The sequence below is a fragment of the Cebus imitator genome, unplaced genomic scaffold, assembly GCF_001604975.1.
Source record: "Cebus imitator isolate Cc_AM_T3 unplaced genomic scaffold, Cebus_imitator-1.0 Scaffold127, whole genome shotgun sequence".
Lineage (NCBI taxonomy): Eukaryota > Metazoa > Chordata > Mammalia > Primates > Cebidae > Cebus > Cebus imitator.
Window position 1 is genome coordinate 865,678 of NW_016107442.1, and position 25,777 is coordinate 891,454.

The window sequence follows — 25,777 nt, forward strand, 5'->3', positions numbered from 1 at the left end:
AAAAAAAAAAAAAAAAAGACTAGATCTTTTTCCACTTACCTGTTGAACATAGGATACTCATATGTAGCACATATTGTGCAGGGAGATGGTAGTAGCCCCTTGAATGAGTTGTTTTCTTCTCTCTGGGCCTGAATCTCACCATCCATGAATAAGAAATAGAGACTGTGCTCAAGTCTCTTTCCAGATCTAGCATTGGAGGAGCCATTGAGATGGCATTAATTATTTCTGGCTGTGACAAATGGCGGCAGTTTCAAAGCTAACACAAATTTCCTCCTTTCATGGTATTTCACTATCCATGAAAGGCAGAACACAGGGAACATTAGAATCTCCGTTTGATCCAGCTGTAATACAAATTGGCCCTATCATTTTGATGTTGGCTATGTATTTTACCTATCAGAGTATTTGTTTCTTTGTTTCTTACATTTGTATGGGCTTTTAGAAGTTTTAAAATTCTTTTTCTTGAATACCTCGTTTCATCTTCATAAAACTCCTGTGATAATGGCAGATCACAAGGGTTATAATCTCCATTTTCCAAACTAAAAAAAAGAAAAAAAGAAAGAAAAATTAAGTGGCTTGCCCAAAGTGACTAGATATTTAGGGAAAATTTGAAAGCTGTGTTTTTTTGTTTGTTTGTTTGTTTTTCCTGGTCCATCATATATCTACCAGAGATCGTCATTAAATCACACATAGGTTTTAGTATCAGAAAGCTGTTGGTAGGAATGTCAGGATAGCTGTTTTCTGTTGACAAATTTAATGAATTTCACTTCAATATGGCAGACATTTATGGAGCACTATTTGAAAGGTAATCATTCCAGACATAGGAGAACACGCAGATCACTACATCTTAAGATTGACTTTGTACTGAAATAAACAGACACATATGTAGATCACTCCAATACAACGAATATAAGGAAAATGCTGTGAATGCTGTGAGAGGCAAAACAAGAGAGACATTAGAGTTAAGATTGTTGATCATGATAACTCTGGGATTAGCCTACTTGATTCAAATCCTCATTCTATGACTGACTAGTTACAGAAACGTTAGTTAAGCTACTTATCCCTTCTGGGCTTCAGTTTCCTCATCTGTAAGGTAGAAATGACAGCAAATAATCTGTAAGTTTGCCCAAAGGATTAATGAGCATGTAAAGTGTTTAGAACAGTTACTGGCTAGTAAGTGGTCAGTACATGTTGGCTTCTTTTGCTATTATTCTTCATCTGCTACGATGATCACAACTACTGTAGTGATATAGGTGAAATTCAATCTCACCTAGGTGCACTTCACAAAGAGTTAATATTTCAGCAGGGACCTTTGGAGAAGAATCATCATTTCATCAGAAAAATAAAAAGGAGGAGCATTCTAGGTACTTTAAAAGATAAAGCTTAGACAGTCAGGAGGGGTAAGAAGTGTGGAAGAGAAGCAGCTAGAAAGATGATCTGGGCCAAATTTTGAAAACTTCCCTGGGTGCTATGCTGAATTCACTCTGCAGAGAGGCAATGGGGATTTTAAGTGAGGTTTTTCATTGAGGAGTGATTCTTTGTCTTGTCTGGCATTTTGGGATGGCTAGTCAGCCAAGAATAGAAGGAGCTAGACATGAGCCAAATTTTAGAAGGGATGATGTGAACTTGGAGTTACAGAAAAGTCTAGCAAAGGATCAAGAACAATATTTGAAGACAAGAGACAGACAGGGTGTCAAAAGGAATAACCAAACTTAGTGGGATATTGGCTTCTGAATCAATGAGCCAACTGAAACTCAGAATGATAAAATAACACCAAAAATAAATCAGAAGACAAATTTTTGAGAGAGAAAGAGAAAGAAGACAGGAAAATTAGTTGGAAACTGCTTAAAAAGTCTATGCGGGGCAGTATCAATAGCTAACACTTGATAATAATGCTATTTTAAGCCTGAACAATTACTGTTAATATTTACTGCAAGCCTAGGAGGAAAGTACAATTATAATCTCCACTTAAAAGAGAAAACTAAAGAAATTAAATCACTCACCCAGCACCTAACAATTATGACACATCAAAGCAGGGAGTTTATCTTCAATAATGTAATACAAAAGCTTAGTGTCTTCACTACCAGACTTCCCTGCCTACAAGAGATGACAAACTTCTAAACATATGGCAATAGTGGTGGAAGGGAGAGGATAAATTTGAAACACATGGTGAAGGTGTACATAATTGGAAATATTGAAAAACATTTTGTGATATTGAGTGAAAGGTAGGAAAGAGATGAAGAGACTCCACCAAAAGGATAGTGGTGAAATTTATCAAGATAAGGAGCATAGAGGGAAGGCCATGAAGGCAAGTTAGGGAGAGATGATAATTTTATCTTAGACATCTTGGCTTTAAATGCTTGAATAACACAAATTTTTGAAACAAGCTTCACTGTTGATTAGTGTATCTTTTGCTTTTTCAGGTTACCTATATGATAAAATCTTTTGCTTCCCACTTGATTTTTCTACTTTCGTTACTGTTAATTTGGGCTAGAATGGGTGGAATGATGACTACTTAACAAAATACTGTGTAGCATGTTAGATAAATGAGAGCCTTCTTTGTTTTATTTAATACTTTCATGATGGTCACTAAGGTAGCTTCTCATAGGAGCTATACAACCTATTTTCCATTTTCATTGACATAAGCAGTCATATTTGGGCTAAACATGAGTCTGTTCAATGAGTCTGGTTTCTGCTGAAATGGGAACCTAATACTTCGAAGAGCCTCAATTTTCTACTCTACCAGGTCTATAAAATGCAGAACATTGTTTTTCTTTGTTTTTTTTTTTTTTTCATCTGCTTAGCTTGCAGGGTGAAAGTTTAGCCTTCTTACATTTCAAATTGTCTTTTGCCAAGGGTGTTGAAGCAGCAAGTGTGATAGGCAGCAGTTCTTTAAAGAAATATTGGTCCAACTTTACCTGTAAAGTTTCATTAAAAAGAAGAAGCAGAAGAACAAAAGATAAGTTCTGGAGATGAACTGACAGTATAAAACCTTGTTTATCTTTCAGCAAACCATTTTCCTTTGAGGCTGGGTAGAGAAACAATGCTATCGCATATTGTAACATTTTCAGACTCTGCTTAGAGGCAGGCATATTCTTCATTGAGTATTCCTGAAGATATAAAAATCACATTTATTTCAATAACAGTATAAAATTAATACTTCAGGTGAGCAGATGTTAGAAGGATCAGTGTCAAAATCATCATATCCTTACAGAAAGCCTGTATGTAGATTCATTACTATGATGCACTGCACACTATGAAAAATTATTTAATACATTATTCTGTTTACTCTCCAGAGTTACTGTTCAAGTGCCACTATTATTACCAGTTTGCAGATGAAGAGATTAAGGACTTTAGGTTTTAAGTGACTTGTTCTAAATTACATAGCTACTAAGCAGCAAAGCTGGGACTCAAGCCCAAGCCATTTAATCAGTTGACAAATTTTATCAATGCTGACTACATGACACTACTATCGTAGGTACCAGTGATGGAACCATGAATAAGCCAGACATGGATCCAGCCCACCATGATCTTGTATTCTAATAGGAGAGAGGGGCAGACTCTGGCCAGTAAATTTCCATGCTTTGTTTTGAAAAGCATTTTTCCTGAGTTCTCTGAAATCACTTCCAACTCTTTTCACTTGATAATGCTGTGGGAGATTTTATTATTTTTGTCACATGACTGCCACATCTTGGTCACATCAAGATGAGTTTAGGCATCATTACTTGGATGCCATGTTTACATGTAAGCTGATCCTGGTCTAAGAGGAAAAAAGAACTCAAAGAGAGACACTGCTTATCCCTGGGCAAATGTTTGAAGACATGAAGAATATGTAAGGACCATATGGAAACTGTGTCTGTGTTGAATGAATATAGCCATGCTGCTCCATTATTTTCTTCTTGGTGAATACTATGAACAAGAAGCTCTGTGACATGCTCCCAGGAGAGCAAACCCACAGGAAAAGTAATTCTTAGAAACTGGTCATTTCAAGGTTGATCCTGCTTTGGGCTTTCCAACTCTGGAGTCCCTGCCATTCCCTGGACATTTTAATTTTTTTTAATGTATTCCTTCTTTCCATAAAAGAAATAATTACTGTTATATTTTCTGCCAATGTATACTGCCTTAGTGATCTCATTGAGTTTGATGGTTTTAATATTACATATATGGTGATGACTGTGACATTTACATCTTCAGCCAGACTGTGTCCATCAACTTCAGATTCACATATCCATCCAACCAGTTGACATCGCCACTCAGATGTCCAGTTATTGACTCTTCCATTAGAATTTCAGGCCCACGGGAGAAAGGATTTTGTCGTTTTTGTTCATTCTAGTATCCATTGTACCTTGACCAATGCCTGGGTCCTAATAGGCACTCAATCAATATTTAATGAATAAATGAATAAATTGTCTCTAATGGCCAGGCCATACTAGGCATTAGTGGTAATAAGATAACCAAGATAGATCTCTTGTCTTTAAATGTTTGTATCGCAAAGGAAATGACAGCTTTTCAAACAGGTCATTGATATATAAAGCCATCACAGCTGACAAATGCACAAGGTGTGTGAATGTCTCAGGAGGCCTCTTCTCTGTGAAGCCCCTTCCCCACTGAAATGAGCCTTAGAGAATAGAGACAGAGAAGGTTGAGGAGGGAATGGCAAGTTCACGTAGAGGGGATAGGATAAGCAAAAACATAGAAGTTGACAATTCAGGCTTCATTCAGGGAATAGCAAACTATCGAGGGTATTAAATCATGAGGTGTGTGGGAGGAAATGACAAGACTATAAAGCTCAGTTATTGCCTCAAATTCTATTTCAAAAGGTGGTCTTTATTCCCCCATCAATTCCAAACAGGAAGAGTATAAAAGGTCCTCAGGGAGCTGTGGTTTCTAGCAGATACCACGATTGGCAATTCAGCAGTGAAGAGTGCCTGCAAAACAAAGCAGCTTGGTGCAATTTGGAGAGTAAGCATTTTCTCAAATGACGGAATTACTCTTGTTGTGTGTATTTTTTCGTTCTCACACTACTAGAAAGAACTACCTAAGCCTGAGTGATTTATGAAGGAAAGAAGTTTAATTAACCCACAGTTGCACAGGTTGTAGAGGAAGCATGGTTGGGGAAACCTCAGGAAGCTTACAGTCATAATAGCAGGGTGAAGCAGCAGTAAGCAGCTTCTTAACATGATGGAGTTGGAGAGAGCGAAGGGGGAAATGCTACACATTTTTAACAACTAGATCTCGAGGAAGCTCATTATTACAAGAGCAATAAGGAGGAAATGTACCCCCATGATCCAGTCACCTCCCACCAGGTCCTTCCTCAAACACTGGAAATTATAATTCAACATGAGATTTGGGTGGGGACACAGAGCCAAGCCATATTACCATGTGTCTTTGGACAAGTTATTCAACCTCACTGTACCTCAATGTACCTACCAAAAATGGGCAAAATAATACTCATCTCAAAGAACATTTTAACAATCAAATGACATAATAATAAATATTTTAAACACTATGCTTCAGCCGCTATTTTACATGTTATATACACATGCTATTTCAACCTCCTGGCAGCATTATATAGTAGGTCCCAATGCTCTCCCCCTTTTATTGATGAAGAAACTGAGGCATAGACTAAGCACTTTGCCCAAGGTCACACAAAGCTAACAAGAGTCAGAAAAATGATTCAAGCTCAAAAGTACTGCTTTAGACTCCTCACTCCTAAATATTCTAGAATAGCAACTCAATTAGTATGTATGCAATAATTATTAATAGTCATCATTGCTGTAATTTATTACTACTGCCTGCCAGTAAGTAATTCAGTGCCTTAAAACAACTTTAAGAAATTGATACAAATATTATCCCCAGTTTATAGATTTTTAAATTGAGGCTTGAAAAGATTAAACACATTGTCCAGTGCCAGAGTTGGGAAATAGACCCAAGAAGAAAATCTCAGAGGAACTGAATAATTTGCCAGAATTAGCACTCCCAGGCGTTGTTCTGCTCCTCGTGTTGAAGATAACACTAGATATTATCACAAATAATACTAATACTACTACAAATTATATGAACAACAATGTAATTAATTGAATGTTTACTCTGTGCCAGACACATGTACCATCTGGTTTAATGCCCAAAGTTACCTTATTCTATAGTATTAATTACTATTTTGTATCTATTTTTATGCCATTAAACATGTGGGGAATTAAGGCCAAGGGGGAAACTAGCTTAAAAGTAGAAGGAACATAACAAAACCCAGATCACCGGCCAGTTTTCCTAATAGCCTTTTTAAACAAAGCCATGATGGATAAATGTTTTAGTGCAGAATACTATTGTCATAACGGATATTAGCTGCAAATCAAATCATCCCCTTTATATACCACAAAAAATTTACTTAACTATGCTTATCCAAACTCTAACTCCGTAGGTAATCAATTCCATCTGTTTATTGCCTGCTTTCTAAAGCAACACAGTAACATCTTATGAATTAGGTATGATATTTTGCATAAATACATTTTCCATATTGTTATTTCTTTACAATATGTCCTTTTTCAAATTCTGTTTTAGATACAGTAAGTACAGGTTCAGATTCGTTACATGGGAGAATTGCATCATGCTGAGGTTTAGAATTAGGATCCTGTCACCCTGGCAGTGAGCATAGTACCCAATAGGTAGTTGTTAACCACCGCCACCCACCCCCGGCCAGGAATGTGCAGTGTCTACTGCTCCCATATTTATGTCCACATGTGCTCAATGCTTAGCTGCTACTTACAAGTGAGAACATGCAGTATTTGTTTTTATGTTCCTATGTTAATTAGCTTGGGATTATGGCTTCCAGTTCCATACATGGAAGGACAAGATTTCCTTCTTTTTTATGGCTGTGTAGTATTTCATGGTGTCTGTGTACCACATTTTCTTTATCCATTCTACCACTGATGGGCATCTGGGTTGATTCCACTTCTTTGCTATTGTGAATAGCACAGTGATGAACGTATGAATGCATGTGTCTTTTTGGTAGAATTATTTGCTTTCTTTTGGATGTGTACCCAGTAATGAGATTGCTGGGTCAAATGGTAGCTCTGTTTTAAGTTCTTTGAGAAATCTCCAGACTGCTTTTCACAGTCGCTGGACTAATTTACATTCCTACCATATGTAAGAATTCCCTTTACTCTGCAGCCACACCAGCATTTGTTGTTTTTTGACTTTATAATAATAGCCATTCTGACTGGTGTGAGATAGTATCTGATTGCAATTTTGATTTGCATTTATCCGATGATTAGCAATGCTGAGCATTTTTTCATATGTTTGTTGACCACCTCTATGTCTTCCTTTGAGAAATGTTTATTCATGTCCTTTGCACATTTTTAAAAAGGGTTATATGGTTTTGCTGATTAAGTTCCTTACAGTATAGATTCTTGGTATTAGGCCTTTGCTGGACACATTATTTGTGAATATCTCCTCCCATTCTTCAGGTTATCTGTTTGCTCTGTTGATTGTTTCTTTTGCTATGCAGAAACTCTTCAGTTTAATTAGGTCCCACTTGTCTATTTCTGTTTTCTTACAGTTGTTTTTGGGAACTTAGACAAAAGTTATTTGCCACAGTTTATGTTGAGAAAAATATACCCTAGGTTGTCTTCCAGGATTTTTATAGTTTGAGATTTACATTAAAATCTTTAATCCATTTGGAGTTAACTTTTATATATGGTAAAATGTAGGGGTCGAGATTCAATCTTCTGCATATGGTTTGCCAGTTATCCCAGTTCCATTTATTGAATAGGCTGTCCTTTCCTCGTTGTTTTTGTTAGTCTTGTCAAAGATCAGACAGTTGTAGGTGTATGACTTTAGTTCTGGATTTTCTACTCTGTTTCATTGGTCTATATGTCTGTATTTATAGCAGTACGAAGCTCTTTTGGTTACTGTAGCTTTTTAAAATCAGGTAATGTGATATCTTGGGCTTTGTTTTGGTCTTATTTTTTTCTTCTGCTCATATGATTGCTTTGGCTATTGTGGCTCTTTTTTGATTCCATATGAATTTGAGAATAGTTTTATTCTAAAATTCGGTGAAGAATGCTCTTAGTAGTTTGATAAGAATAGTATTTAATCTATAAATTGCATTGGACAGTATGACCATTTTTACAATACTGATTCTTTCAATCCATGAGCATGAAAAGTTTTTCCATTTATTTGTATCACTTTGATTTCTTTCAACAGTATTTTGTAGTTCTCCTTGTAGAGATCTTTCACCTCCTTGGTGAGCTATATTCCTATGTATTTTATTTTCTTAGTGACTATTGTAATTGAGATTGTGTTCTTGACTTCACTTTCAGCCTGGATATTGTTGGTGTGCAGAAATGCAACTGAATTTTGCACATTGATTTTATATTCTGAAACTTTATTAAAGTTGTTTATCAATTCTAGTCAACTTTGAAAGTTTGTTTAGGATTTTCTAGGTACAGAATCATATCGTCAGTGAAGAGAGAGAGTTTGACATCTTCCTTTCCTATTTAAATGCCTTTTATTTCTTTCTCTCATCTGAATGCTCTAGCTGGGACTTCCAATATCATGTTGAATAGGAGTAGTGAGAGTGAGCATCCTTGTTATGTTCTAGTTATCAAGGAGAATGGTTGGAGCTTTTGCCCATTTAGTATGATGCTGGCTGTGGGTTTGTCATAGATGGCTCTTATTATTTTGAGTGATGTTCCTTAGATGCCTAGTCTGGTGAGGATTTTTATCATAAAGGGATATTGGGTATCACTAAAAGCTTTTTCTGTGTCTATTGAGATGAATATAATGTTCCTGCTTTTGATTCTGTTTATGTGGTGAATCACATTTAATGATTTGCATATGTTGAACCCACCTTTCATCCCAGGAACAAAGCCTGCTTAATTGTGGTGTATTAACTTTTTGATGTGCTGCTGGATTCAATATGCTAGTATTTTTGGGGGGATATTTGTCTGAAGCTTTCATTTTTCGCTGAGTCTCTGCCAGATTTTGGTATCAGGCTGATGCTGGCTTCATAGAATGAGTTCAGGAAGGGCTCCTCCTCCTTGATATGTTGAAATAGTTTTATTAGGATTGGTATCAGTTCTTCTTAGCCTGTCTGGTAGAATTCAGCTGTGGGTCCATCTGGTCCAGGGCTTTTTTCAGTTGGAAGCTTCTTTATTAATGATTCAATTTCAGAAGTTGTATAAATGTTTTAAAATGTTATTATATATATTTATGGTAGGCATCATGATGTTTTGAAGTAAATATATGTGGTAAAACACTTATTACAGTCAAGTAAATTTACTCATTTTTATATGTAGCAAGAGCACCTAAAATCTATTCTTTTAGCAAAGATCCCAAATACAATACAATACTATAATTTTCGTGTTGTAATTTAGATCTCTAGACTTGTGGTGAAAGAGCCAGTGGTGAAAGTTAGGTATTATAACTGTGGCTCATGGGCTCCTTCTAGTGTATGAACCTTTCTCCATCATCTATACCTGCTTCTGATATGGAGTCAGAAGCTTACTAAAACTGTAGGTACAATAAGGATAGAGACACTCTTATCCATAAAAGATACTGAGGCAGACATTTGGCAAAGTGCTGCAGCAGGAATCAAGGAGATCAAGGTTTAGGTCCAGTTCTGCCTAATGGCTTTTGATTTACATTCTGATGTGCCCAGTGGCTTTTGATTTACAACCACTGCAGCTAAGGCTCTGTATGTGACATGAATTTACAAAGTTAAGGGGCTGGACTCAATACCCCTTTCCATTCTCACATAGCTCCATTTTCTGCTTGGAGTCCTTTTGCTTCCAATTTTCTGATTCTTATTTGTGTGCATGAATTCTAGATAAGTGGAGCATCATCCTCTCTCCTTTTCTGGGGGAGGCAGAACAGCCAAATAGTTATTACATGAATCCTGTAACCAGACTTCCCAGAGTTCATTCCTTGACTCTGGTTCTCTGTGACAATGAGCAACTTACTTAGTCTCTCTGTGTTCCTGTGTTGGTATCTTCATCTATAGAACAAGAATATAGCATTCATAGTATGCTGATGAGGATTTTATGAGTGTATGTATATATAGTGCTTACACTATATTTATGAGTGTGTATGTGTATGTATATATATATATATATATATGTATATATATATATATATATGTATATAGTGCTTACACTAAACAAATGCTGTAAAAATTAGTGACTATTGATTTTTTTCCTTTAATTTTAATTTTGTAACTTTTAAGTTCAGTGGTACATGTGTAGCTTTGTTATATCGGTAAACTTGTATCACAGGTGTTTGTTTTACAGATTGTCTATTTATAAATACCCAGGTATTAATGAAACCTCCTTTGCAAAAATTTAAGGAAATTATGACAATGAAAGAGATCTCCATCTTGCTTCTAGCCATTAAGCTGTCCTTGTTCATTCCTGGGCATAGGCTGAACTAACCTTGGAAAGAATTTAGTTTATGGTTTGACTCTGAAACAAAATTGATAACAGCCCTTTCCTGAAAAGACCCCCTTCTTGCCTGGGGACCACTCTGCCTTTTTAGGACTAACAAATTAACTACAAGATTGAAAATTATAATTAAGGGGTCATGCAGTCTCGGGGTGCAAGAGTCTGAACCTCCCCAAATTGCTCCTGGAGATCACATCACTATTGTAAACCTAAGATCGGTGCTTGAGGTATTTTGCAGACCCTGCCCTCAGTGGATCAGTTGATACCATCTAGACTAGTAATCTGACTCTACCATTTCTGAGATCCCACCCAGGAATAGAAGACAACAAGAAAACTCCACTTCGAGCCCCCTATGATTCCATCTGCAACCAGTCAGCACTCTACTTCCCAAACCCCTACATGCCAAATTATCCTTAAAAAACTCCCATCCCTTAATGCTTAGGGAGACTGACTTGAGTAATAATAAAGCTCTGGTATCCCACAAAGCTAGCTCTGCATGAATTACTCTTTCTCCATTGCAATTCTCCTGTCTTCATAAATTGTCTCTGTCTAGGCAGCAGGTAAGGTGAACCCACTAGGTGGTTACATTAAGCCTAGTGCTGATTATTTTTCATAATCTTCTTCCTCCTCCCACCCTCTACACTCCAGTAGGCCCCAGTGTCTGCTGTTCCCCTGTATGTATCTTATCTTTTAGCTCTCACTTATAAGTGAGAACATGTGGTGTTTGGTTGTCTGTTCCTTTATATTACTTTGCTAAGAATAATGGCCTCCAACTCCATTCATGTTTCTGTAAATGACATAACCTTGTCATTTTTTATGGCTGCATAGTATTCCATGGTATGTATGTACCATATTTTCTTTATCCAGTTTACCACTGATGAGCATTTAGATTGATTCCATGTCTTTGCTGTTATGAATAGTGTTGTGATGAACATGCACATATGTGTGTCTTATTATTAGATTTTTAGGACAAATAGAAAGTCTATCAAAGTTCAAGAGACACTCATTGGTTAGGGCATTTTTAATTTAGTGAACAAATTTGGGCTTTCTTCATCTATTTCCATGTGCCATTGCTCTTTAAAAATTTTCTCTTTGCTCATAATCCCTCTCAGCTTTTGCTTTCCTGACTAGAATATCAGTTTTTTCTGGTCTGTCTTTATGTGTAAGTTCAATTAAAGTTCTTATTTCCTTCCTCTGCCCCCTCAGCATGCCTATTGTAGATTTTCTGTCTGTGTATAATGACTGGCAATATAATTTTTGTTTTTCTCATTTACCAAAAACCCCTACCACCTAAAAAATAACTCCTACCATAAGGGGCCATTCATGATGCTATAGTAATAATATGGTTAATTCTGATAATAAGCATTCCAATTAGGTGATTTTTTTTTAAATCTAAGCTTGTTGAAGAGTTATTAATGTTTATAAATAAGGTAGAGGCAAGCTATTTCATAAGTGCTGTGACAAATAGCTTCAGCAGTTTACCACTGGGTTGTTATATTTCATAAGTGATTGAATTCAATTAGGAAATTGCAAAGCAATTCTCATTCTCCTGGAATGAAAATTGCAATGTCATTGCCAACAAGCACCTGTAACAGAAGACATTCAAAATAAATGGCCATTTTCCAAGAAGTGTTCATTTTCAATGTGATATACAAATATTAAATAAAGTAGTAATTATAAATGGTTTTGTTGGGTTTTTCCTGTTTGTTTGTTTTTGATTTTGGTTCTAACATACATTCAGGGCCAGGGTTGCAGAAATACATATATCCAACTAACTAAAACATCAGGGTTCCAATTGTTCAGGATGGTCTGGGAAGGCCTGGGACTCCCACAGTGTTTCAGATGGATTGAGTGCTTTCTACTTGCAGCCTGTGTGTGATCAGCTTGGAATTAACTGCTTATATATACTCCATGTGCACCTGAAAATAACTCTTGGTAGATGGCCAGGTGAATAGTAATAAAGACAGGAAGAGTCAAGGGAGTTCCCAGCCTCCTCATTCTTGTAATAAAGCATTTAAAATTGTCAAAGTTTAAAGAGTTGCTTATAGTTCCTGGCCCCAGTTTAAATTCTCCATCCAGGGAAGTCAAATGATGTAACAGGAAGAGGAAAGACAGCCCCCACTTGTCAGTTGCCTAGCTGTGTGGACTTCAGCAAATTCCTCCACCCAAGAAACTATCTCCTCGGCTGATTATCATGCTGACCTCTTTGAGCTTTGTGAGCAGTGGAACCGAGGAATGGAATGATGAGTATATTGTCATCCACCTACAAGTTTTTGCAGTAGAAAAGAAGGGTGGAAAGAAATAATATCAGTGCCATGAAATTTTGCTTTGGAAGTCTTCCTCCAGGCAGCTTTTTCTTTGTCCTGACAAATCATATTTAAACATTAAACAAACAATAGCATCACTCCTTATCCAAGAGGTTCTCAGGGATAGTATCCAAGGGTCAAGGGTCAACCATAGGGTCAAGAATCTTTCAGCATTGGAAACCTTCCTCCAATACCCATCATTGGACCAAGCTTCTAAATATTTAATAATATATAGCATATCATTAGAAAGTAGTCAGCCTCAATATGATGTTATTGCCATATGGATCAACTCAATGTTTGGCCAATTTAATAAAATGTAAACATTAGAAATAATGGCTCAGAGGGTATTTTTATCAGTGAGCTAAAGCAATATAAGCTAAGCAGGCTGAAGCTTTGTCTAGACAAATTAAGTTCAGCTCAAATAGAATTTTAAAGTTACAATATTTATAATCTTTTTAGAATGACAAATGGATACATTTATTTTTGAAGAAGAGTCATGTTGTATTTCTATTTAGAAATGCAACTGGGCATGGTGCCTCACATGTGTAATCCCATCACTTTGGGAGACTGAGGCCGGTAGATCACCAGAAGTCAGGAGTTCAAGGCCAGACTCACCAACACGGTAAAACCCCATCTCTACAAAATACAAATATTAGCCAGGCATGATGATGCATGCCTGTAATCCTAGCTACTCAGGAGGATGAGGCAGGTGAATTGCTTTTACCTGGGAGGCGGAGGTTGCAGTGAGCCCAGATCGTGCCACTGTACTCCAGCCAGGGCAACAAGAGCAAGACTCCATCTCAAAAAATAGAAAAAAGAAATGGGACCTGTTGTAGATATACCTACTATTCTTGGAATGCTTCAAATAGTTGTTTATTTCACATTATGTTATGGAGCACCTTCAGTGTGCCAAATAATCCTTTCGGTATTTTGGCAGGACCTAAGTAAAAGAATGAGGCAACAGCCACACAGTGTTTCATGTTTTATAGACAAGGACTCACCTTATGCGCATGGCCTGAGTTCTGAATCAGCTTTCCCAAAAAGTGACATTATTCTTCATAAAAGTATTTGGTTTCTGCATTAGAAGACTTGTTTACAAACGTTTGTCCTCACGAGGCAGGACTCACACTCACATTTGCTTGTAAGGGAAGATTTTCTGTAGCAGTGTTCTAGGGAGCATGGTTTGACCTCAGATAGATTCAAATATGCGTAATTATGAGTTGAGCTGTACCAAGCTTCTACTGTATTTTAAGAGAAGTTGTGAGAAAGGAGAGGAAGATGCCTATTTTTAAAACTCATTTTGTTGTTCCCAGATGATTTGAATTCCAATTTCTAGCCCAATTGTGTCATGACCTGAGGGGACTGTTGACTCAGACTTAGGACAGCCGTGGCCCTGAGAGACTGAAATCTAAAGAACAAAGAACAGAAAGAGACATCCAGGAAGCTTAAGGGTGTCTAGGTTTGGGAATTTGTTGTCCGATTAAAAGGAAATTTGTTAGAAGATACATGAATTAAAATACTGTTTGTATTTCGCTGATCTCAGGATGCAAATGTGCATTTGAATTGCCTCCTCTGCCTGATGCCTTGGCATGGCCTGGAGATGACTCCAGAGGCCAGAGTTCCATCTAGTTCTGATTTTTGTCTCAAATGAAACATTCATCTTTCCCAAAACTAAATTTCTCAGTGGTGAAATGCAGAAAAACAAACAACTTCCCTGTGTTCCTTCCAGCTTTGAGATCCCATCCCTTCTGTACCTTTTTCTCCCATGTGTTTCTTATCAGCACAGCTTTGTCTGCTGTCTTGGTGATCTCCTGGAGGTGCCCGGGCATATTTCCCTAGAGAAAAATGGAGGCATTGGATGCTCAGCAGCCAACTGGTTTGTGATTTAAAATCTTTTATCCCCTAGGATTTTGAACCAAAAAATTTAATTGTTGTCATCTCTTAAAATAGCATATTAACTAAGCTCATGGTCTTTGGTGTCAAAAAGCCAGGGATTAAATCCCAGTCCTGTCACTTACAAGCTGTGTGACCTTGAGTGAGTTATTTAAGAAATGTGAGTCCCAGTTTACTCCTTGTAAAATGAGGGCTACGTGACTTCTTGTAAAATGAGACAGCAACAATAGCTATCTCACTGAACTTCTGTCTGTATTAAAATGAGGTAATATACAACCAGGCTTAGATCAAAAGTTCTCCATGGGGTGATGGTTGCTATTAACATTCCCAGCATAGTGCTCAGTAACCTGGACTTTGGGCTGCTGAAGACACCTGTCTTCACCTTGTTTACTAACTAGCCATTTGATCAAGGGTTTTACTTGGGTTGTGGCCAAGTTACTTAGACTCTCCAAGCCTCAATTTTCTCATTTATAAAATGGAGATAATTCCTCTCTTGAAAGGTATTGAGAAGATTAAATGACATAATTGGCTAGCTAGCAAACGGCCCAGCATTCACTGGGCAAACTTTGTGGATAACAAGGCTTGTTTTTATCAGTGTTGTGTGCCATTTGAATATAGGTGGATATATTAGTTTGCTAGGGCTGCCGTAAGAAAATGCCACAGACTGGGTGGCTTAAACAGCAGAAATGTGTTCTCTCTCAGTTCTAAAGGCTGGAAGTTCAAGGTCAAGGTATCAGCCGTGCACCATCTTCCCACTCCGTCCTCACACGGCCTGTCCTCTGAGAACCCACGTTCCTGGTATGTCTTCCCCTTCTTAAAAGGACACCAGCCTACAACACTTTTATGACCTTATTTAGCCTTAACTATCTTCTTAAAGGCCCTACGTCCGAATATAGTCACATTGAGGGTTAGACCTTCAACATACAAATTTGAGGAGGAACACAATTCAATCAATCTCAGGACCAGAAGTCAGACTGCGGTAGATTAAAGGGAGAGCAAGAGGTAGAAGATAGATCAATGGATATAGTCAACTTTTCTGAGGAGTTTGACAAAATAAGAGAGAAGAGAGGTTATCATTATTTGTATCATTATTTCTGTTGATATTGAAAGAGACTGTAGTAAATTTGCAAGAACATAGCTGTGGCATGGAAGACCTGGGTGTAAATCTGTCTCTAGTCCCTATGCACATAAATATATATGTGTGTGTGTAGGAACAGGATATGTGTTTGTGTGTATGTATGTATGTATATATGTATATATATAAACACGTATTTGACTTCTGGTCATAAATTTCTTCACATCCATGAGACTCAGTCTCCATGTATGTGAAAAATAATTATACCTTACTCTGGGGTTATTGTTAGGATTAGGATTATGCCAATCAAGCACCTCACCCATGCAACAGGGGATCAATAAATGTTAGGCACTGGGTTAAAACCACTCAAAATTCAGGCTCTTAGAAGGTGGCTGAGTCACAACGATAATTCACAGTCCTATGTGGAATCATGCTGTGCTCCCCACAGTTTGCCTCCAAGAATCAGTGTTGATTGGGTTCGGTCTTTTTAACTTATCATATGCTGGTGATTGCTGATGATTTTAGTTGTGTTTTTAGAGCCTGTCAGCTGCCTAGAAATAGAAACAGGCCTTTGGCAGGTAGAAGTCATTAAGAAGTAAGGTACCAGGCAGCTGGGAAAACAAGAACGCCTGCAGGCAGACCCTTCAAGTGCGGCTTTTTTTTTTTTTAATACTGCATGTGATGATCATCCTATCACACACAATTTAATTCTACTGATCCTTCAGGCCTGTGTCTTTTGTCTCAGACTTGGTATCCACAGAGGAAGGAACTCTGCTGGTAGTGCAGCTCATACTGCTGCCCGGTACAAAGGCCCAGAAGTTAATGCGCTGTTTTGATTCTTTCCTGCGTGAGGGTCACTAGGTCTAGACAAGGTTATGTTATGATTGAAAGACTGCTCAGAAAATCTAATTAAAATCCCCTCGACTTTTGCTGTATTTCTCAAAACAATGAAGAGAGAAAATAGTGATTCCAAAGAAGACATTTGAGGTACACCAACAGCCCACAAATTTCAGTTTGAAAAATATTTCCCTAAAGGGCAGCAAATATTGAAGGGGTCAGAGAAAAACAGAAAGTTGAACAGGAACATCATTTGTTTGCCAGATTTTTTTTTTTTTTTTTTTTTTTGAGAGGGAGTCTTGCTTTGTCACCCAGGCTGGAGTGCGGTGGTGCGATCTTGGCTCACTGCAACCTACGCCTCCTGGGTTCAAGCAATTCTTCTGCCTCAGCTTCCTGAGTAGCTGGGACTATAAGCGTGCACCATCGTGAACAGCTAATTTTTGTACTTTTAGTAGAGACAGGGTTTCACCTTGTTGGTCAGGCTGGTCTCGAACTCCTGACCTCGTGATCCACCCACCTCAGCCTCCCTAAGTGCTGGGATTACAGGCATGAGCCACCACTCCTGACTAGATTATTCTTAAGTGACAAAGGAATATCAGGCTCCCTGTTACGTTCAGAGGATAAACAAGGCATGAAAGACATTGATCTTATCTGCAAAAAACTCACAACGGAGAAAACAAAGGAGCAGATCATGATATTCTGTTTTACATGCTACACAGGAAACAGGGTGTGGGAATGATGACCAGGTGGGCATCAATTCTGTATAGTGGGGCAATCCAGAGAGGCTTCAGAGAGTAGGCACTTATATTTAAATTGGATTATGAAAGATATATACATTTTAACATGTAGAAAAGAAAAGTAGAACATTTTCGGTTGAAGACATTGTACTATAAATGATTTAAGGGAAGCTTACATCAGACATTGTTCGAGAAAGCACAGCCTTTCTATTTGATATTATCTACTTGCATGAGGTCTGTTGCATGGTATTTACTTCTGCATTGGCAAATACAATAATACAACATAGCTGAAGTCATTGGATCAGCAGCAGTCTAGGAGCGACATTATCTGTCATCTTTTCTATCTCAGGACCCATTGAACAGAATCAACCCATTTGTTCAAATGAATGAAGGAGAAAATTGAAGAGGCCCTGTTTTGGTGTTTTTGAATTTCGCTGTAAGGCCCAGGTCAATTTGTTAATGATGGCTAGGTGCCTTTTTCCAGCTACTTTTAGCTCTTCCCACATACTTTAAGAGCACAACTACCTACTTTCCCATCAATTTTATCCTTGTCAACTAAGATTATTCTTAGCCTTCTCATCTTTTAATGTTCTTTTCCATTATTTTTATCTATCCTTCACTATCCTGAAGCGTTTCCATTTTACTCTTTCCAGATAAGTTATTATAATACGAAAAGTACAAAGCAAATGTTTGTTTTTATCTCCTATTACTCATTTGCACAAATATATCCATTCCAAGTGTTTCATCACCATTGTTTTTTTGTAAACTCCTTGAGGCCAATAATTGAGATATACTAAGATTAGGGTGCCACTGATCTTCTCTTCCTTGCTAAGTGAGAGCTCTGGCCCCTCAATGCTCTCAGTGAGTCAGAGCAGTAAAGAGGAGCAGATGTTAGCAAGGGGCAGCATTATTAGTGTCAAAAATGGCTTGACTTTGGCAAAAAGGACTGACATTTCCAACTGACCATGGGACAAGGGATTGGGGTCCTAGTAGCCCTGGGAGAAGTGGAGCTGACTGTTATTCTTAGATCCTTCTCTCTGAGTCTAGAATCTGTAGTCAAGAAGAAAGGATACAAAGGGCAAGCCATGGCTTCATACTGAGCCTGGATGTTTTTATTCCTGCTAAGTTCCTCACCTGAGGTGTGGATTGGTTTACACAACAGAGAGAATTCCTGTAAGTCACCATCTGACCCCGCTTCAAAGCAGCTGGACTGAGGGATGATATGCTTTGAGACACAGGCACCTAAATCCTCATATATCTGCAAATCCTCCAGACTTGCACTTACATGACCGTAGGGCAAATGTGCAGATATTACCAGATGTTACTTGGGCCAGAAAAGGGTCTATAGACAAATACCTTTGGGGTCAATTGGGTTCAGCAAAGTTAAACAGGACTCCTTATTACAGATCTTCTCAAACCTACGTATTTAAATATTTTGTGACAAAATTACATTTTAACTTTATAGCATTTTACAAACATCTATGGGCACAGAATTCCTTTTTGGATAAAACACCTTTCAGAAATTATAGTGTAAACATAATTCACAAAGCGAAGTACAATATTTTATCCTATTGACTCTATTGACTACAAAATAGACTGAAATGGAACATCCCTTAGGCCTCTGTCTATCCAGTATGCATCCATGAAACCAACTGGCTGCTGGTTACTTTATTCATGTCAGCACCTAATCTGAACATTTTATTTTGTAACCCAAGGCAAAATATCTGATTTCTTTTTTTTTCTGGATCTCTATTTGTAAAATGATCAGATGTGCTTCAACTTTTTTTTCCCCTATAAATTACTGAGGTATAGGTGGTATTTAGTCACATGAGTAAGTTCTTTAGTGGTGATTTGTGAGATTCGGGTGCACTCATCACCCGAGCACTATACACGGCACCGTATTTGTCGTCTTTTATCCCTCGCCTCTCTCCCACTCTTCCCCCAGAGTCCCTAGGGTCCATTGTATCATTTTTATGCCTTAGCGTCCTCATAGCTTAGCTCCCAAAAATCAGTGAGAACATACTGGTTTTCCATTCCTGAGTTACATCACTTAGAGTAATAGTCTCCAATCTCACCCAGGTCACTGTAAATGCCATCAATTCATTCCTTTTTATGGCTGAGTAGTATTTCATTATATATATACACCACAGTTTCTTTAGCCACTTGTTGATTGACGGGCATTTGGGTTGGTTCCACGATTTTGCATTTTTGCATTGTGCTGCTATAACCATGCACATGCAATTATCTTTTTCCAATAATGACTTCCTTTCCTCTAGGTAGATACCCAGTAGTTGGATTGCTGAATCAAGTGGTTCTACTTTTAGTTCTTTAAGGAATCTCCAGACTGTTTTTCACAGTGGCTGTACTAGTTTACATTCCCATAAGCAGCATAGAAGTGTTCCCTGTTTACTACATCATTAGTGATGCTGGGCATTTTTTTTTAACGTTTGTTGGCTATTTGTATATCTTCTTTCGAGAGTTGTCCATTCATGTCCTTAGCTCACTTTTTGATGGGATTATTTTAGTCTTACTGATTTGAGTTTGTTGTAGATTCTTGATATTAGTCCTTTTTCAGATGTATAAATTGTGAAGATTTTCTCCCACTCTGTGGGTTGTGTGTTTACTCTGCTGACTGTTCCTTTTGCTATGGAAAAGTTCTTTAGTTTAATTAGGTCCCACCTATTTATCTTTGTTTTTATTGCATTTGCTTTTGGTTTCTTCGTCAGAAATCCTTGCCTAAGCCAATATCTACAAGGGTTTTACCGATGTTATCTTCTAGAATGTTTACAGTATCTGCTCTTAGATTGAAGTCCTTAATCCATCTTGGGCTGATTTTTGTATAAGGTGAGAGATGATGATCTAGTTTCATTAGGGCTATGAACTTTTCTCTTACCACCGCCTTTACTGTATCCCAGAGGTTTTGACAGGTTCTATAATTCTTGTCATTCAGTTCAAAGAATTTTTAAATTTCCATCTTGATTTTGTCTTTGAGCCAATGCTCATTCAGTAGCATGTTATTTAATTTCTATGTATTTACATGGTTTTGAAGGTTCCTTTTGGAGTTGATTTTCAGTTTTATTCCATTGTGGTGTGAGAGAGTGCTTGATATAATTTCAATTTTCATAAATTTATTGAGGCTCATTTTATGGCCTATCATATCATCTATCTTGGAAAAAGTTCCATATGCTACTAAATAGAGTATATATTCTGTGGTTGTTGGATAAAATGTTCTGTATATATCTGGTAGGTCCATTTCTTCCAAGGTATAGTTTAACTCCACTGTTTCTCTGTTGACTTTCTGTCTTGATGACCTGTCTAGTGCTGTCAGTGTGAGTATTGAAGTCCCCCACTATTATTGTGCTGCTGTCTGTCTCATTTCTTAGGCCTATTAGTAATTGTTGTAATAAATTTGGGAGCTCCAGTGTTAGGTGCACATATGTTGAGGATTGTGATACTTTCTGTTGGACACGGCCTTTTACCATTATATATTGTCCTTCTTTGCCCTTTTAACTGCTGTTGTTTTAAAGTTTGTTTTGTCTTATGTAAGAATAGCTACCCCTGCTCACTTGGTGTCCATTTGTATGAAATACGTTTTTCCACCCCTTTACTTTATGTGAGTCCTTATGTGTTAAGTGAGCTTCCTGAAGGCAGCAGATAGTTGGTTGATGAGTTCTTATCTATTCTGAGGGTCTGCATCTTTTAAGTGGAGCATTTAGGCCATTTGCATTCAGTGTTAAAGGTACCATTGCTTTCATCATGCTCTTTGTTGCCTGTGTACTTGACTTTTTTGGTTTTGGTTTTTGCTTTTTAACTTGTATTTTTGTTTTATAGGTCCTGTGTGATTTATGCTTTAAAGAGGTTCTATGTTGTTGTGTTTCCAGGATTTGTTCCAGGATTTAGAGCTCCTTTTAGCAGTTCTTGTAGTGGCGGTTTGGCAACGGCAAATTCTCTCAGCATTTGTTTTCTGAAAATGACTGTATCTTTTCTTCATATGTGATGCTTAGTTTCACTGGATACACAATTCTTGGCTGATAATTGTTTTGTTTAAGGAGGCTGAAAATAGGGCCTCAATCCCTTCTAGCTTACAGGGTCTCTGCTGAGAAATCTGCTGTTAATCTCATAGATTTTCCTTTATAGTTACCTATAGTTGTCTCATAGCTCCTGATTCTTTCCTTCATTTAAACTTCGGATAACCTGATGACAATGTGCCTAGGTGAAGATCTTTTTGCAATGAATTTCCCAGGTGTTCTTTATGCCTCTTGCATTTGGCTGCCTAGGTCTCTTACAAGGCTGGGAAAGTTACCCTCAATTATTCCACCAAATATGTTTTCCAGGCTTTTAGAATTCTCTTATTCCTCAGATACATAAATTTTCCTTAGGTTTGGTCATTTAACATAATCCCAGACTTCTTGGAGCCTTTGTTCATATTTTCTTCTTTTTTTTTTTTTTTTTTTTTTTTTTTTTTTTTTTTTTTNCACTGATTCTTCTTAGGTATGGTCATTTAACATAATCCCAGACTTCTTGGAGGCTTCATTCATATTTTCTTATTCTCTTTTCTTTGTCTTTGCTCAATTGAGTTAATTCAAACACCTTGTCTTTGAGCTCTGAATTTTTCATCTATTTGTTCCATCCTATTGCTGAGACTTGCCAAAGCATTTCACATTTCTAAAAGTGTGTTCAAAGTTTCCTGAACTTTTTATTGTTTTTTCTTTAAGCTATCTATTTCCATGAGTATTTCTCCCTTCACTTCTTTTGTCATTTTTTGGACTCCCTTGCATTGGGCTTTGCCTTTGTCTGGGACATCCCTGTTTAGCTTAATAACTAACCTCCTGAATTCTTTTTCAGGTAAATCAGTGATTTCTTCTTGGTTTGGATCTATTGCTAGTGAACTAATGTGATTTTTGGGAGGTGTTGAACAGCCTCGTTTTGTCATATTATGGGGCCTGGTTTTCTGGTTCCTTCTCATTTGGGTAGGCTCTGTCAGAGGGAAGGACTAGGGCTGAAAGCTATTGTTCAGATTCTTTTGCCACGGGGTGTTCCCTTAATGTAGTACTTTCCCGCCTTTCCTACGGCTGTGGCTTTCTGTGAGTCAAACTACAGTGATTGTGGTCTCTCTTCTGGGTCTAGCCACCCGGCAAGTTTACCTGCCTCCTGGCTGGTACTGGGCGTTGTCTGCACAGAGTCCTGTGATGTGACCCATCTATGGGTCTCTCAACTGTGGATACCAGTGCCTGTTCTGGTGGAGGTGGCAGAGGGTGCAGTGGATTCCATCAGGATCCTTAGCTTTGGTGATTTAATGCTTTATCTTTGTGCTAATTGGCCTCCTATGCAGAGGTAGCATTTTCTAAAGAGCATCAGCTATAGTAGAGTGGAGAGGCACCAGAGGTGAGCGGGGCCCTAGAACTCCCAAGATTATATGTCCTTTGTTTTCCACTACCTGGGTGGATATGGAAGGACCATCAGGTGAGGGCAGGGCTAGGCAAGTCTAAGCTCAGACTCTTTTTTGGGCGGGTCTTGATGCAGCTTCTTTGGGGGACAGGGGTGAAATTCCCAGGTCACTGGAGTTGTGTACCTAGGAGGATTATGACTGCCTCTGCTGAGTCATGCAAGTTGTCAGGGAACTCGGGGAAAGCTGGCAATCACAGGCCTCACCAGCTCCCAGGCAAACTGAAGGGCCAGTCTCACTCCCACCATGGCCCCACCAACAGCCCCAGTCTGTTTCCAGGTGGAGCGTGAGATGGGCTTCAAAATTTGCCCAGGGCTATCTGCTTCCCAGCTGGAAAAAAAAAAGGGGCTTTAGTTTTCCACCACCTGTGAAGTCTATACACCTGATTTGCTCCCTCCCCCAAGTTCTAGTGAGGAGGCTTCTTGCCTGGTTCAAATTGTGTCAGAGTTCAGCTAGAGATTCCTTCTCCCTGCGGAGTTTTAGCCCCTGCTCCTCTGGCCACCCTCCCAATGGATTCCTGTGGTGCCCGGCGGGAATGGGCTGCTTGGGGACGCAGCGAGTTCCCAGGACCTTTCTGCTGTTTCCTCTACCCCTGTATTTCACTCGGCTCTCTAACTTGACTCAGCTCCAGGTGAGGTCAGAAATTTCTCCGGCAAACAGACCTTCAGCTTCTACAATGGATGGGTGTGTTCAGGAGAGGAGGCTCTCCCTTTCCTACTTCTGCAATTGATGCACTTAGAGTATTTGGGGTGTTTGCCGAGAGCAATCCCCTTCTTTCAGAGGGTATATGGGTCCTCTCGGGATTGCTGGTTTGTTCTTGCAGTAGATGTGGAGCTAAATCTCACAATGCAAGCCTCTCCATGCTGCCCTGTTTGGAGCTGCAATCTAGTCCTGCCTCCTGCCTGCCATGATTTCCTAAATCTCCTTATATATTTCTTCAGATATCCTTGAATTCTGAAAGTCTAAGGTTATTTGTTTGTTTGTTTGTTTGAAACAGGGTCTCATGCTGTCACCCAGGTTGGATTGCAGTGGTGCAATCATGGCTCACTGCAGCCTCAGCCTCCTGGGCTCAAGCGATCCTCCCACCTTAGCCTCTCAAGTAGCTGGGCAAAACATGTTATTTCAATGGAATCCTTAGAGAACATTAACAGAGTTTTACCTTGTAGTTGCATTATACATAGGGCACAAAACTGATTATTATTTAACAATAATTCCATTGGTTATCACTAGTGATTGTAATATGGAAACAAATTTCAGGTTGGACTATTGGTGACCTTTTATGCTTTTCTAACCATACCTTAAAAATGCTAGAGATGCTGGTGAGATTGTAGATAAAAAGGAAAACTTTTACACTGTTGGTGGGAATGTAAATTAGTTCAACCATTGTGGAAGATAGTGTGGTGATTCCTTAAAGACCTAGGGGCAAAAATACCATTTGACCCAGCAATCCCATTACTGGGTATATACCCAAGGGAATACAAATCATTCTATTATGAAGATACATGCATGCATATATTCATTGCAGCACTATTCACAATAGCAAAGTCATGGAATCAACCTAAATGCCCACCAATGATAGAATGGTTAAAGAAAATGTGGTACATAACACCAAGGAATACTATGCAGCCATAAAAAGAAATGAGATCATTTTATTTGCAGGTACATGGATGGAGCTGGAAGACATTATCTATAGCAAAGTAACACAGGAACAGAAACCAAACACCATATGTTCTCATTTATAAGTGGGAGGTGATTGATGAGAACACATGGAGACACTGGTGTGGAACAACACACACGGGGCACCTGTGTAGGGAGGGAGAGGATCAGGAAGAATAGCTGATGGATGCTGGACTTAATATCTGGGTGATGGGATGATCTGTGCAGCAAACCACCATGGCACACATTTACCCATGGAACAAACATGCATGTCCTACACATTTACTTCCGAACTTAAACTTTGGAAAAAAAAAAAAGAAATATATGTTACTACACTGGTAGATGTATAGAATAATATATATTGCTACTTATACTTTTTCTTTGAAGTAATCATATAATCCATTCATTAACTGAAATAAATTTATGTGCTCTTTTTTGTTATCTTTTAAAAAATGCTAGAGTTGTAATGTCTGTATTAATGACTAAAATATGCACAAAAAAAGTGTGTATAAGTATCTTAGCTTAAAACTTTGAAATCAGGAAATTTAAAGGCCTATTGGCACTCTGAGGGTCCTTCTTCTGTGGACAATCATAGACAGTAGCAGACATGTTCTGTTTTCCTGTGTTGCTATGTGTAAGCCTCGGTGAGCAGCAGCTGGTCCTAAGACTCTTGTCTTCCTCCACAGACAGCGTGGAAGATGAACTGGAGATGGCCACCGTTAGACATCGGCCAGAGGCCCTTGAGCTTCTGGAAGCCCAGAGCAAATTTACCAAGAAAGAGCTTCAGATCCTTTACAGAGGATTTAAGAACGTAAGAACTTTCTTTTTGACTTTGTTTTTACACGATTCCCATAGGGGCATTGAGAAATGAGAGGAAAAGGGGGAAAATATCCCATTCTGTGAGAGCCCCATCATATGTGTATTTCATACGATCCTTCCTAGATAGGAATATAGTCAATATCTGTGGGCTTTAACTCGAGGTGGTATATCCATGCTGGTATGCTATAATTGACAATTAAATGAAGAGAGGTGTTGAGAAAGGTTTATTCAATTCAATTCTTGGTTGGAATATTTTCTCTCTGTCAACTCTAATGACATAATTTCAATAAACTTCCATTTTTAAAAAAATTTTTTAAATACAGGCTTGTGCTTGACTTGACTCTTGAATATAGATTGAGGCCTATGAAGGGATTTCTTTCCTGGTAATGGAGAATAATTACTGTAACTTTTATAGTCCAAAAAACCATGCTGCTGGCTGGGCGCGGTGGCTGACGCCTATAATCCCAGCACCCTGGGAGACCAAGGCAGGTGGATCATGAGGTCAAGAGTTTGAGACCAGCCTGACCAACATGGTGAAACCCCATCTCTACTAAAAATATAAAAATTAGCCAGGC

General features: G+C 38.3%; 1 protein-coding gene across 4 annotated transcripts in view; it reads left to right on the forward strand.

Annotated features, from left to right (window-relative positions):
* Positions 1 to 25,777, forward strand: part of KCNIP4 (potassium voltage-gated channel interacting protein 4) — a 974,830-nt gene that overhangs the window by 838,099 nt on the left and 110,954 nt on the right. For all 4 annotated transcript variants that reach the window (XM_017540614.2, XM_017540612.2, XM_017540611.2 and 1 more), the window contains exon 2: positions 25,070 to 25,194. In XM_017540614.2, the coding sequence (XP_017396103.1) occupies positions 25,070 to 25,194 (125 nt within the window). The remainder of the gene's footprint in view (positions 1 to 25,069; positions 25,195 to 25,777) is intronic.